Source organism: Lepidochelys kempii, chromosome 8, assembly GCF_965140285.1.
Source record: "Lepidochelys kempii isolate rLepKem1 chromosome 8, rLepKem1.hap1, whole genome shotgun sequence".
Taxonomy (NCBI): Eukaryota; Metazoa; Chordata; order Testudines; family Cheloniidae; genus Lepidochelys; species Lepidochelys kempii.
The window spans coordinates 97,243,970-97,257,303 of NC_136387.1; the positions used below are offsets into that span (position 1 = coordinate 97,243,970).

The 13,334-nt window shown below is 41.5% G+C and overlaps 1 protein-coding gene across 14 annotated transcripts in view; it reads left to right on the forward strand.

Moving 5' to 3' along the window:
* TUT4 (terminal uridylyl transferase 4) overlaps window positions 1-13,334 on the forward strand; it is a 76,176-nt gene that overhangs the window by 58,438 nt on the left and 4,404 nt on the right. For 13 of the 14 annotated variants that reach the window (XM_073357688.2, XM_073357694.2, XM_073357696.2 and 10 more), the window contains 6 exons: window positions 3-85; window positions 3,010-3,125; window positions 4,007-4,167; window positions 8,070-8,170; window positions 10,109-10,634; window positions 13,034-13,207. In XM_073357688.2, coding sequence (XP_073213789.1) covers window positions 3-85; window positions 3,010-3,125; window positions 4,007-4,167; window positions 8,070-8,170; window positions 10,109-10,634; window positions 13,034-13,207 — 1,161 coding nt within the window. Of the gene's footprint in view, window positions 1-2; window positions 86-3,009; window positions 3,126-4,006; window positions 4,168-8,069; window positions 8,171-10,108; window positions 10,635-13,033; window positions 13,208-13,334 lie in introns of those variants that run through there. The other variant, XM_073357701.2, reaches the window with a different exon arrangement.

Sequence of the window (13,334 nt, forward strand, 5' to 3'; positions counted from 1 at the left end):
AGTGACCAATTTCATAATGAAGGCATTCATCAATGGGAGAAAACTGTTTGGTACCCCATTCTATCCAATCCTGGGAAGAGAAGCTGTAAGTTCTCTTTGTGTCTTAAGCTTTAGTATAGTTTCCTTTCCTATATCTATCAGTGGTGCATTCTCTTGGCTTCTTTCAAATCTGTGTGACATGCACTCATGCATAAACTGAATAAAAAAGGTACAACTGGATAGAAGGCTGAGTACTAGGCATATAGAAACAGACCAGCAGGTATTTTCAGCATTCTCAGAGAAGGGAGCTATGTAGTAGATCAAACCCTTTGTAATAGTAAGTACTGCACTGGCAACTTCCCAGAAGCACCTGAGTTGTATGTAGATTTTTATAACTTTTTTTATTTAAAAAAAAAGAGTACACACATAACCATTATCATTATATTTTATTTGATAAACAAATAAAATTTGCTTATTGCTTGAGTTCCTCAGCAATAAAAATGTGAAGCTGATGAGCTTTGTTCTTGTCTTAGACTTACAGACAGGGAGCAGCATTTGGCTCTCCAGCTATGTGCTAAGCAGCTCTAATGTACAAAATACATCATCAAAAGGGAAGAGAATCCTAGATTTTATCTAGGAGCAAAAATTGAGTGTGAATCCTTAAAATAATGATCAATACTAGTTTTCTTGCCAAAGCAGTCAGAAGACTTTTTGCTTAATCAGCTTTAAAACACACTAAAGGCTTTAAGAACTTTGGTGATAGTCTGAATTAGTTGCTAAATAGAAGGAACAATCGCATCAGGCTTTGCACATACCCAGTATTATTAATTTCTACACTCAGTGGTAATGACTGGTTGCTCATTAAGAAAATAAACTTTTCAAGCCTAACCAGTAGAACGTGTACTGTCCACTGTAAACCACTATCAGAAATCCATTCCCATTAAGCGATCAGTATTTCAAAGAACCTGTGCTTGCAGACTGATGTTTACACCCCAAGGAAGGGTCTTAGCTGAAACACCTGTATCTTAGACAGAAAACAAACAACATCTTTGAAAAACCTTGAAATAATACAGGGGTGGGCAAACATTTTGGTCTGAGGGCCACATTTGGGTGGGGAAATTACATGCAGGGCCACGAATGTAGGGCTGGGGCAGGGGGTTGGCGTGTGGGAGGGGGTGCGGTGTGCAGGAAGGGGCTCAGGGCAAGGGGTTGGGGAGGAGGAGGGGTGCGGGGTGTACGAGGGAGCTCAGGGAAGGGGCTTGGGGTGCAGGAGGGGGTTGGGGTGAAGGTGGGGTGCGGCGGGGGTTGGAGGCTCAAGGCAGGGGGTTGAGGTGCATGGGGTGCAGCAGGAGGCTCAGGGCAGGGAGTTGGGGTGCAGGAGGGGTGTGGGGTGCAGCAGCGGGTTGGGGGCTCAAGGCAGGGGGTTGAGGCTCAGGAGGGGTGCGGCTTGGGGCTGAGGGCAGGGGTTTGGGGTGCACGGTGTGGCAGGAGGCTCAGGGTAGGGGGTGGGGTGCAGAAGGGGTTCGGGGTGCGAGCTCCGGCCTGGCGTTGCTTACCTGGAGCAGCTCCAGGGTGACAGTGGCACGCACCGGGGCTAGGGCAGGCTTCCTGCCTGACCTGGCCCCACGCTGCTCCCGGAAGCAGCCGGCACCAAGTCCCTGCAGCCCTTGTCTGCAGGTACCTCCCCCAAAGCTCCCACTGGCCACGGTTCCCCGTTCCTGGCCAATGGGAGCTGCACAGGGTGGTGCCTGCAGGCGAGGGCAGCACGCAGAGCCTGCAGCCCCCCTCGCCCCGCTCCCCACTAGGGACCGTAGGGACGTGGTGCCGGGAGTGGCACGGGGCCTGCGGCACCACCGTGTTGGCAATCCTATGGGCTGTAGTTTGCCCACCCCTGAAATAATAGCTAAGCAGGTGGCCAGATGGGATTATTTAGATAAGAAGGGATTTTCAAAAGCAAGTGAGTTAGGAGTGCAAGTTCCATTAATTATTAATAGAACTTGTGCTCCTAAGTCACTTAGGTGCTTTTGAAAATCTCAACCTTACTGTTCGCTTATATCTTTAAAAAAAACAAAAAAACCCTCACCTTCAAAATCTGCAAATTGGACATATAACTGGTATATGTAAATAAATATGGCTATCACAATTACCATGGTCCTCCTTCCTCCACTCTTTCCATTTGTTGGTTATACTCGCTTGTATTTTGTCTTAGCTTGCATCATATGCTGTTTGTGGGAGGGTCTGTCTCTTGCTCTGTGTTTAGACAGTGTCTAGCCCAGTGGGTGCTGATCTGATTGGGGTTTTTGGGTGTTGCATATATACAATTAATAAGTAATAAATTAGCATGTTAGACTTAGTTTTTTGTGTTTGAGGAATAAAATGAACTAAGTGTATGTGTGTCTATGTAATAACCACTTCACAGATTATTATTAATCAACTGTCTCTCAAGCAGCATCTGAGTTTATTGTTTGCAAGGGCATTCAACAAGATGCTCCAGTACCTAAATGGAAATATCTTGGATGTTCTTCAATTTGCAGTGGTCTGTCCCAAGGTTTCATCCAACATTTAACAGAAAAGTTGGCCAAGTCAACATATGCACCCTAATTGTGCACCCTAACATGAGGGAAATACTATGAATTATGGTATTATAATGTTTTATTTATTCAAAGCACTTTAATAAACAACTAATCCCCACACCTCCAGATCACACCCATTCATACAGATGAGTTAAATGATTTGCCCAAGTTCACAATGGGAGTCTGTCCCAGAGCTCTGATTATAACAGGGGAGTTACTACGTTCACTCCTGTAGATCAAGCTGCTCTCTTTATAAAACACATATTTTGGCTTTAACTTAGAGTAAGTTAAAGGCTGCGTGGAGTCTGTCATAGAACGAACATGAGAGAGTAGGAAATGAAAGCATGCCACCCCACTTTAGGTCTTTGGGACAATCTGATTTATCTGTCCTCTCTGGCTGTTGTAAATTAATAAATGAATAACTTCTGTAGTGTAAAAGTCTGATACTTGTCTGCAGGAATACTTCTTTGATTCCAAAGTGTTGACAGATGGGGAGCTGGCACCCAATGATAGATGCTGTCGTGTCTGTGGAAAAATTGGTCACTACATGAAAGACTGTCCGAAAAGGAGAAGGTGGGTAAAATACATGAAGCAGACATCTTACATTAAAATTTATTTAATTCCGATCATCATATTAACTGAGGAGGACTTTCATGGCTTGCATGTTCAATGCAGATAAGAAAAACATATTACAGAGAGTACAGCGTATTTCTTATCAAAGCTTCCCATTATCCTTCTTAAGAGTCCATTGACCTCACCTTCCCACCCCCTTTTTGCCTTGCCCAAGCTGTATGACTAACCACAACCAGTTCCCAGTGCTCTCCTGAAAGAACGTGCACACACATGCATGGTTGAACTAACAAGATATGTGCTAAACACCAGTATTATCATCTGCTCTTCATTGCAAGCAGTCCTCCAGCCTTTGTCAATACACTGTCTATTTAGATTGTAAGCTTTGGGAGGGGGACTACGTTTTACCACATGACTTTAAAGTGTACAACTGTATAAACTGTTACAGTGGATTATTGTATTGCTTATGATGAAAAAACAGTGCAGCTTAAAGAAAGGTTGTTTCTTATTCCTCACATTAATTCCAGTTTGCCATTTCTTCTGTCAGTGCTCAACTGCTTTGTGCTGCACCCATCAGTGCTGTTGCTGGGCCAGGACCAGGATGCTAATGTATTCTTCCTGAGAATACCTTGTGCTGTAGCACCTCCACCATCCAACAGAAACTGAGTTCACTGACTCTACTACAAGCTGTTCCTTAACCAGCCCAGGCTCTGGAAAGTGTTTCCCTGTGGGCTCTGGGGTAGTTGTGTTCCAGTACATATGTTGGTCATGATATTCCTTCCTGGGCATAGGAATTGTAGAATTGTACAGATGATGTTTTAATAAACATCATTAACCAGTGTTAATAAACTTATTAACCAGTGTTAATAAACTTTACCATGTAGGCTGAAGAAGAAGGAGAATGAGAAAGACGATGAAAAAGAAGTGAAGGAAGAGGATAGAGAGACTAGAGAGAAGAGATGTTTCATCTGTGGGGATGTGGGACATGTTCGAAGGGATTGTCCTGAATTCAAACAAACTCGACAGAGAAATAACAGCGTGCCAGGTAAACAAGCGGTCTCATCTATAACGGTTTCTGTTGTTGTCATTAGAAAGTTCTGAGGCTATTCTATTCTATTTGGGTTTCTACACCACCCTCCTCAGCATTACACCTTCTCACATTTGCAGCACAAGACACCCACTGTCTGTCAACACAAGCTTCATTTTAAGCACCTCTTTTCTCCAAAAGGGATGTTGCTCAAGCTTTAGAATCTTTGGACCAGATTCTTGAGTCCAGATATGCTGAGTTCATCATAAGACACAGTGAATGGATGGAAAAAGGTATATCTAAGTCACCTTTCCACTCTCTTGATCCTGGAAAAGTTGGGGAGGTATTTTGGACCCCAGCATAATTTAAAGCAACCTAAGCGCTGCTGTAAATTATGCCACCAGGAACGGCTATTGAAGGGTCTGCTTTGCTGGCTAAGGATTTAGCATGTTAGGCTATGCCGCTGGCCTACCCACCCTACGCCACGTTGGAAGGGCCAGGATTGGCTGGTTTAGAGTCAGCTGCACCAGCTTAATCCCTTTTGGGTATTCCCCTATGTAAACAGAATCCTGAAGTATTTTATGCTGCATGACCAGCTCAAAGCAGCCACAACGGGGGGCAGGGATCCTAGCTCTTGTTCATTGAGACCAAACTGGGGGTCGTGACCCCTCAGGGGGTTGTGAGGTTAATATGTGGGCGTCGCGAGCTGTCATCCTCCACCCCAAACCCCACTTCACCTCCAGAATTTATAATGGTATTAAATTTAAAAAAATGTGTGTGTAATTTATAAGGGGGGGTTGCACTCAGAGCCTTGCTGTGTGAAAGTGCATTCCATTATAGTGAAGACAGGAAGGGTATGGCGGTTTAATTAACACTAGCTTTTATTTCTCTCTTCTCACAAATAAACATACTTTTAAATTATATACCTTTTTCTGTGTTGAAGTGCTTTATAGTTGGAGGTGGGTCTAAGATGTAAAGTTGAAATCCAAAATCCTTTAGAGTGCAATGGTGTTTGGATCCAGGGTTTTGGTCATACACCTCTCTTAAATAATATCATCAGGCTCCCTTGCATATCTCTTTCTGAAATGATAAAGTGTAGTTTCTCACTGTTTGGCAAGAGTGGGTTAAGGGAGGATCCTTGGGACATGACTGAGTGGTCTGAAGGGGCCCAACAGCATAAAGCAGTGAGAAATTAAGTATAGTATGAGTATGGGGACTGGGAGTGAGGAAAGAACAAGACCACCAAACAGGGGTAGATAACCAGAGGAGCTGGGAAGGAAGAGTAAGGAGGAAAGTGTTGGGAGATGATATCTCTATTTGGGCTTGTCTATGTGGAGGCTTAGTGCGCAGCAACCCAGGATGTGACTGTACAGCGCAGTAGCCTGATGCACGCTATGTTACCATGTGGATCCTGTTACCCTGCATTAAAAGTTCCTTAATACATTTTGACATACATCAAAGTGCACTATGGAGCTTAATGCTCAGAAGCAGTGTACACATGACCAATCAGTGCATGGCAAGCTAGCGCACTACAGATTTACACGTATTTATCCTGCACTAAGTTTCTGTGTAGACAAGGTCTTTGAATGGGGAGAGTGATATAGCTGTGCTGAAATTGTGGTGGGTCCAGGCCTCAGTTAGTCTTACTACAGCCCTGCTCTTTAGCCAGCACATGGACTAGTATCATGGACTAGTTCTTTGTATTGCCTGTATATATCATTCACAAGACCACTTACAGTATCCCTTGGTAAGAGTTTGTGCCCTTGTCTCTCTGTGACATTACAAAGTGCTGTCACACATTGTTTTGACAATACCAAATTCTATGAACCCACAGAATATCTTGCTTTTTAGACTAGCAAAGAAAAAAAATGCTAATTCTAATTAACTGCTGTAATAGACTGTTCCACACGCTGTCTGCTGCTTCATGGATCCCTCTGAAAGTGAAGGTTCTGCTGTATGAGGCAAAAATACTGTTAGAGTGGAGAGGTATTTAGAATGAGACTTCCTATGCTGCGATTTGCAGAGGGAGGAATGGGGATCAGTGGTTTAAAATTTCAGAAAAAATGGCAGGCAGAGCAACCCTTACATAAAACAGTGATTGACATTAGAATAGATTTTTTAAGTGTCTTAATAATTTACAACAATTTCTGCCTGACTTGCCTAAAAACCATTATGTAAGTAATCTAGTTTCTAGTCTTAGTTTCAGAATATCATATTTGATTCCCCATCCAAAGTTTTATAGTTAAATGCCTTTCATTCCCTGATTGATGCATTTAATAATAAATGACAATACTTCACATTTATGTAGTGCATTTCCTCTTGAAAGTGCTTTGCAAACATTAACCCTCCAGCATCCCTCTGATTTAGGTAAATATAATCCCACAAAGGCCTTGACTAAAATTTTCAAAAGCACTTAAATCATTTAGGAGCCTAGATCCTATTTTAAAAACTGACTTTGGAGCCAAAGTCTTATTGAAAATCAAGGAGTTAGGTTCCTATGTTTCAGAGTTGCTTTTGAAAATGTTTACCCCATTTTTTGCATTAGGGTTTTTTGGCAAAAATTTCCCAATGATGCTAATGCTGGTAAAGTTCCACTGCTGGTAGCAATTCTTGAAGCTCTGATTTAGACGGGGCTTCCATGCCTTCTAGATAAGGAGTCTTGTTTACATGAGCATTCATATTGCTCAGAACAAGGTTAAACGGCCAGTTGTGTTGCACTCATTGCTAACACCTGTTTTCATTAATGGATAAATTTTCTGCTGTAGACAAGGCTAATGAGATTAAGTGATATACCTAAACCCATACAGTGAGTTTTGATTAGAACTCAGGAGTTTTTTGCTCCTGGTCCTTTGCTTAGTGTTATTCAAGATAGTTAAGTCCATAGCTGGCTGTGAAGAGTTACAGAGGGATCTCACTAATCTGGGTGACTGGGCAACAAACTAGCAGATGAAAATCAATGTTGATAAGTACAGAGTAATGCACATTGGAAAAAATAATTCCAACTATACATCCAAAATGATGGAGATTTAATTAGCCATTACCTGTCAAGAAGGAGATCTTGGAGACATCATGGATAGTTCTCTGTAAACATCTGCTCAATGTACAACAGCAGCCAAAAAAGCTAACTATGTTAGGAACCATCAGGAAAGGGGTAGATAAGACAGAAAATATCATAATACCACTACATAAATCCATGGTAATTCACACCTTGAATATTGCTTGCAATTCTGGTCATCCTATCTCAAAAAAGATATATTAGAATGGAAAAGGTACAGAGAAGGGCAACAAAAATGATTAGGAGTATGGAACAGTTTCCATAAGAGGAGAGGTTAAGGACTGGGACTGTTCAGCTTAGAAAAGAGACAGCTGGGGGGGGGGGGGCATGATAGAAGTCTATAAAATCATGAATGGTGTGGAGAAAGTGAATAGGTAACTTTATTTACCCCTTCATATAACATAAGAACGAGTGGTCCCCCGGTATAATAAATAGGCAGCAGGTTTAAAACAAATGTAAGGAAATACTTCTTCACACAATGCACAGTCAACCTTTGGAACTCATTGCCAGGGGATGATGTGAAGGCCAAAAGTCTAACTGAGTGCAAAAATTAGATAAGTTCATGGAGGATAGGTCCATCAGTCACTATTAGCCAAGATGGTCAGGGATGCAACCCCATGTTCTGGGGATCCCTAAACCTCTGACTGCCAGAAGCTGGGACTGGATGACAGGGGATGGACTGCTTGATAATTGCCCTGTTCTGTTCATTCCCTCTGAAACGTCTGGCAATGACCACTGTCAGAAGACAGGATACTGGGCTAGATGGAGCACTGGTCTGACCCAGGATAGCTTTTCTTAGTCTCTTAGAATGCATAGTCTCTTGATTTTATATTAAAACTTCTGTTTATGATATTTTCTTGTTTAGGTGCCCAGTTGGTCCGAAGCCTGGTAAATGCACAGCTAGTGACAGGGTCAGTTCAACAACAAGTGGAACGACCATTACGTACCAGACAACCGTCAGAATGTGTAAGTTCCAATTAGCTTGAAAGTTTTAAAATAAAATACTTTTAATTATAATGAAACCAGCAAACCTGGTCTGAGCTAGTAAAATGTTTGCACTAATTGCTCTGAATGACTTCTGGTTTTTATAATGACAACAATGCATTTACTCAACAGTACCAGCTACTGAAACTGATATCTGGTTTGCCATGCATTGTCATTTAGAGACCGCTTGTGGCAAGCTTCATTCTGGGCAACCAGCAGTTCTTAAAGGCCGGCCTTGCTACCGGTCAGACTAAACTAAGAGGCTTTGTGCCTAGTTATCATAGAGATGAGCTCACTAGAAATACACATAGATAAAACTAAATCTGAACTAGAGCACAGCTCAACTCAGCCATGCAAGGGACTGTGAATTGGTGATTTTCATAATTCTGTCTCTCCCCTAGCTTAAAAAGATGAAATAAGTCAGGGCCTTTCGATGATCAGTTGGGATGGTGACCATCAGGGGCAGGTAGAAAAAATGGGAAGCAGAAGGGAAAAGAAGTCTCATGATAGAATTCTCTATAACAGGTGTAGAGTCTTGGTAATATACCACCTCATTATAGTGATCTGCTAATATGGGTGGGTTACATGCCACCAAATACACTTTTACATTTTAAAAATGTCTATAGTAGTAAGTCCTCAGTTATATTTTTTAAAAACTTGTATAAGCTTTTAAACTAGAAGTTGTCTCTGCCAGTTCTCAACCCTTGCCTTCTCTTCCTGGTTTGATGAAACTGGCTGAGACTGATGCAGGAGTAACTGGAGTAGCAGCAGGGGGCAAGTGCTTTGCCTGTTGCATGTCATCCACCTCCACACTAAGGAGCCAATTTGTGGGCTGTCAATGTGGAAGAGAAACCTAGGGTTGGGAGAGATTTAAGAGAAGCGTTACTATTCTACTGGCTGCTGGAGGGAATAACCTGCTGACCTAGATAGAGAGAGGAGCAGACAAGGTAATCGACCAGGTTCAGGAACTCTGTAAAGAATTGTGCTAAGGGAGCAGGGAAATTCTCTCTTTCCTTGTCAGGCCAGTTCTTGGCATGCTCCTCTACCCTGTGGCAGCAACAAGCAGCTTTCCCTGGCTCTTCCCTACTCCTACGTTTATCTGCTGTATGGGAAGAGCTTGGAGAGAGAAAAAAGACAGCCTGCTCATGCTGTAAATACTTCGCCTCATAAGCCTGGCACCAAGAAGTAGTAGATGAGGCTGGGTCTTTGGAATGACAATTTCTCATTTGTTATTCTCAATGGTGGTGTTGTAGCTGTGTCGGCCCCCGGATCCTAGAAGGACAAGATGGGTGAGGTAATATCTTTTATTGGACCAGCGTCTGTTGGAAAAGTGTTCCAAAGCTTGTCTCTCTCACCAACAGAAGTTGGTCCAGTAAAATATATTACTTCACCCACCTTGCCTGTCTAATTTCTCATTAACAGGTTAAATAAAGATTCAAAAATTACTGGGTGTTTACTATGGAAACACTTACAAAAATGCATGTGGAGCTGAGAGCCACTCTTGAACTCTTTGCTGAGGAGGAAGGTAAACCTGTTGGGGTTTTGAGGGAATTAGTGATGTTCTGTGCTATAGAAGAAGAGGCAGGAAAGGACACTTCTGACCACAAATCAGAACCTGATGTTGGAGGAAACTAATAGTGGCTTAGGGCTGGCAGTTGCCCAGCATAACTTTTCAGACTGTGGGATGTGCCAAATGGCTTTAACAGGCCAAATTCTGCGCTGGTGAAAATGGAAGTCACTGGAGCTTTTTAATTTACACCAGCAGAGAATTTGGCTCAACATGTGTCAGAGCTCAGATAATGTGTTGGTGGGTAGTATTTACATTCCTTATGAGGAGTGTTATACGTCAGGTGCTTATTAAAGAGAAACATTAAATAGCTAGTGAACTAATGGAAATACGTACTTTTTTTTCCCCTCCAGTCTGATTCGCATCAGTCATCTTACTCTCCACAGCCTCAGCAATTTACACAGAATTCCTCTCAACCAGCCTCTATTAACCAGGCTCAGCCACAGCCAATGTCCCAGTCTAAGCACGTTCCACAGCCACAGCAGGGTGCACAGCCACCCCATCAGGTCCAGCTGCCTTTGTTTAACTTTACCCAATCTCCCCCAGGTCAGTATTCCACCTTGCATAACCTGGGACTACTTCAGATGCACCATCACCACCAAATTCAGCTTCCCAACACTTCGTGGCCTATTCATGGGCCCGTTATTCATTCTGCACCGGGTAACCCTCCTCATTCAACAAATGTTCCATTTTCTATGAGGTCTGGCAGCAGCAACACCACAAATAACCAGAGCAGTGTAAGCTTGAATGATCCCAGTATCATCTTTGCACAGCCTGCTGCCAGGCCCATGGGAATCCCCAGCACTTCTCATGAGGGACACTGGCACAACCCCGTGACTCCAAACTCACTGGTGAACAATGGCACTGTGGGGAATTCAGGTAACTCTTCTCTGTTGTATCAAACATCTCACACATTTTGTACAAATGCTAAATGTTACAGAACCAATTAACTCTCTAAATCTGTTTTACCCTAAAGAAATGTGAAGTTTAAAGAACTGAGTCACTGACATTGGCTGTACAATTTTTCCAGAAAAACTACATAAATCTGGGTTGGATATTAGGGGTTGGTGGTCCTGCCATTAGCATCCACAGGAAACATGGTGGCACTTTCCAGTGAGAAATCCAGTAGTATTAGTGTTGGCAGAAGGAAGTGAACCTTTACATCAATGTAAAAAAGGCAATGTTAATGCACCAATAAGGCTGAGAAATCAAGCACTCAGTTCAGAAAATTCCAATAATTAAATATGAACCTCAACCATAATTTTATGAATTTGTTTTCTCAGTTTATACCTTTATTATTATAATACATTAGACGCAAAAAGTTAAGTTAAAAGAACATTAATAAGGTTGCAAAGTCACATCCTCAAAAGTTAGGAAATGCCAGAATTAAGGTTGCCTGTACAACCTTAATTCAGTCCCCTTATGCAGAGGCCGGCTTAGACTACATTATCACGTACTATTTTTCTATAGCACCAATGCCTCATTCAGTGCACAGGACGCATGGTGTTAGTGAACAGCTATTCAATGTTTTTTTTCTTCCTCTTTGTTCAATGTGTGATCCTGCCTTGATTACTGCACACTATTCAAACCCTATTCTGAAGGCAGAATTATTAATTTCCTCATGGACTTTTCTGTGGTGCTTATCACTATAGTGTCTGAGGCCTTCATGAACATTAATTAATCTTCACAACACTTTTGTGAGGGGACTGAGGCACAGAGAGATTAAAGTGAAAAGTTTCCACTAATTTTAGGTGCCCAGTTTGGGAGTCCTAGGGCCTGAGTTTTCAGCATACTTAGCATTGTACAGCATTTTATATACTCAAGCACAGCTACTATTGAGTTCAGTTGAAGCTGTTAAGTGCTCAGCGCTTCTGCAAATCAGACCACAGGATTTCAAGTCAGATACCCAAAAAATGAGGAACACACAATTAATGACTGCCTCTGAAAAGTTAAGTGGCTTAAGTGGCATCACAGAGTTTCTCTGTAGCAGTGGCAGGGATAGAATCCAGTTCTCCAGGGCAGCATTCAAATACCTTAACCATGAGACGGTCCTTTCTCTTCTTGCAGCCCCTTGCCACATTCATTACACACCTTCCAGCTTTAGCAACAAATGAGGCAGAGGTTCTACAGACAACAGCCTCCTTTACTGCCTAGAGCACCATTCATCCTGTGTACTGAATAAGTCAGGGGTCCTGTGGAAAAAATGGTGTGTGATCTTGTAAAGACTCATTAGGGGACTGTATTAAGGTTGCACAGGGAACCTTAAATCTGGCATTTCCTAACAATTTGAGTGCTTTCTTTTAATACTATTTTTTGTATATAATTTGAATTTGATTTTTCATTTTTTAAAATCTTTTCAATCATGTGACAACCACATGGTTCATCAGCAATACCAGTCTGCGTAAATGCATATGTAAAAGCTTTTTTGCTTGAAGCAGTGAGAACTACATGAGAGTTGGTCTCTGATATCGCAGAAGGGTTGATACTATTAGTTTTATTAAAGAATATTTTGAAATTAATAAATATGGATCATTCATCTGATTATTTTTTAAAAAATGATATGTAATATTCTGTCTTCTGAAATTGTAAGGCAAACACACAAGAGGGGAGAGTTACGATTGAGCATTCAACATTAACTTTTGGAATGCCCTGACTTCTGAGTTCTCGATTTCTCATCCTTAATGTTCCAGTAATACTTGATTTGTGAATGGATTAGCATACGTACTGTATAGTACTTGAAGAGGTTTTTTAATACTTCTTTCTAGAATTATATATTAAGAGAAATTGGTATTGTATATGTATTGTATTAAGTTTATTAAACGTACAAAAATTAGTAAAATTCCATCACATCACTTCTTTTAAGGATCCAGTTTTGTAATAGGATGATTGCCCTCAGGTCACACTGACATCAGTGATGCTTGAAGATTTTTTCAGGATTAGATATAAACATTGTTTTTAAGAACCTGTTAGAGTAACATACAGTACATCTAATTTATTTTTATACTGACAGGCAAGATTTTATATCTTGATACTAAGTGCTAATTCAGCTTCTGGCACCAACAAGCTAATAGTATTACATTAAAAATTGAGTCATTAAGGTGACAAACAGTAGTTTTATGTGAAATATAATTTATTTATTAAGCTTTTAACTTTCCAAATCTGGCTGCTTTCAGTCCCACATAGTAATTTGTTGAGATGCAAATTGTATTTTATGACTGACTGTTTCATTATTTCATCTGAACTTTGCAATATGCTTTTCCCTTTCAATTGAAAAATAGATCAGGGTTTCCAAGGACAGTTTGGTAAAATGAACCCTCCTTCTGTCCCTTGGGACCATGGGACCCCTACCCATTTTCCTCTCCTCCGAGGAGTGTGGCCTTACAATATGCCTCAGAACTACATGCAGCAGGGAAATGCCAGCTATCCACCGAACAAACCTTTCTACCCTCAAGGTACTAGAATAAATAAATAAAAGCTGTGTCTCTCTTACTGTTTCAGTGGCTTAGAGGCTGATGAATCATGTTTCAAATACTTAGGTCCCCTGGAAGCACAATTTGAATTCCAACAGAGTCAACTCAA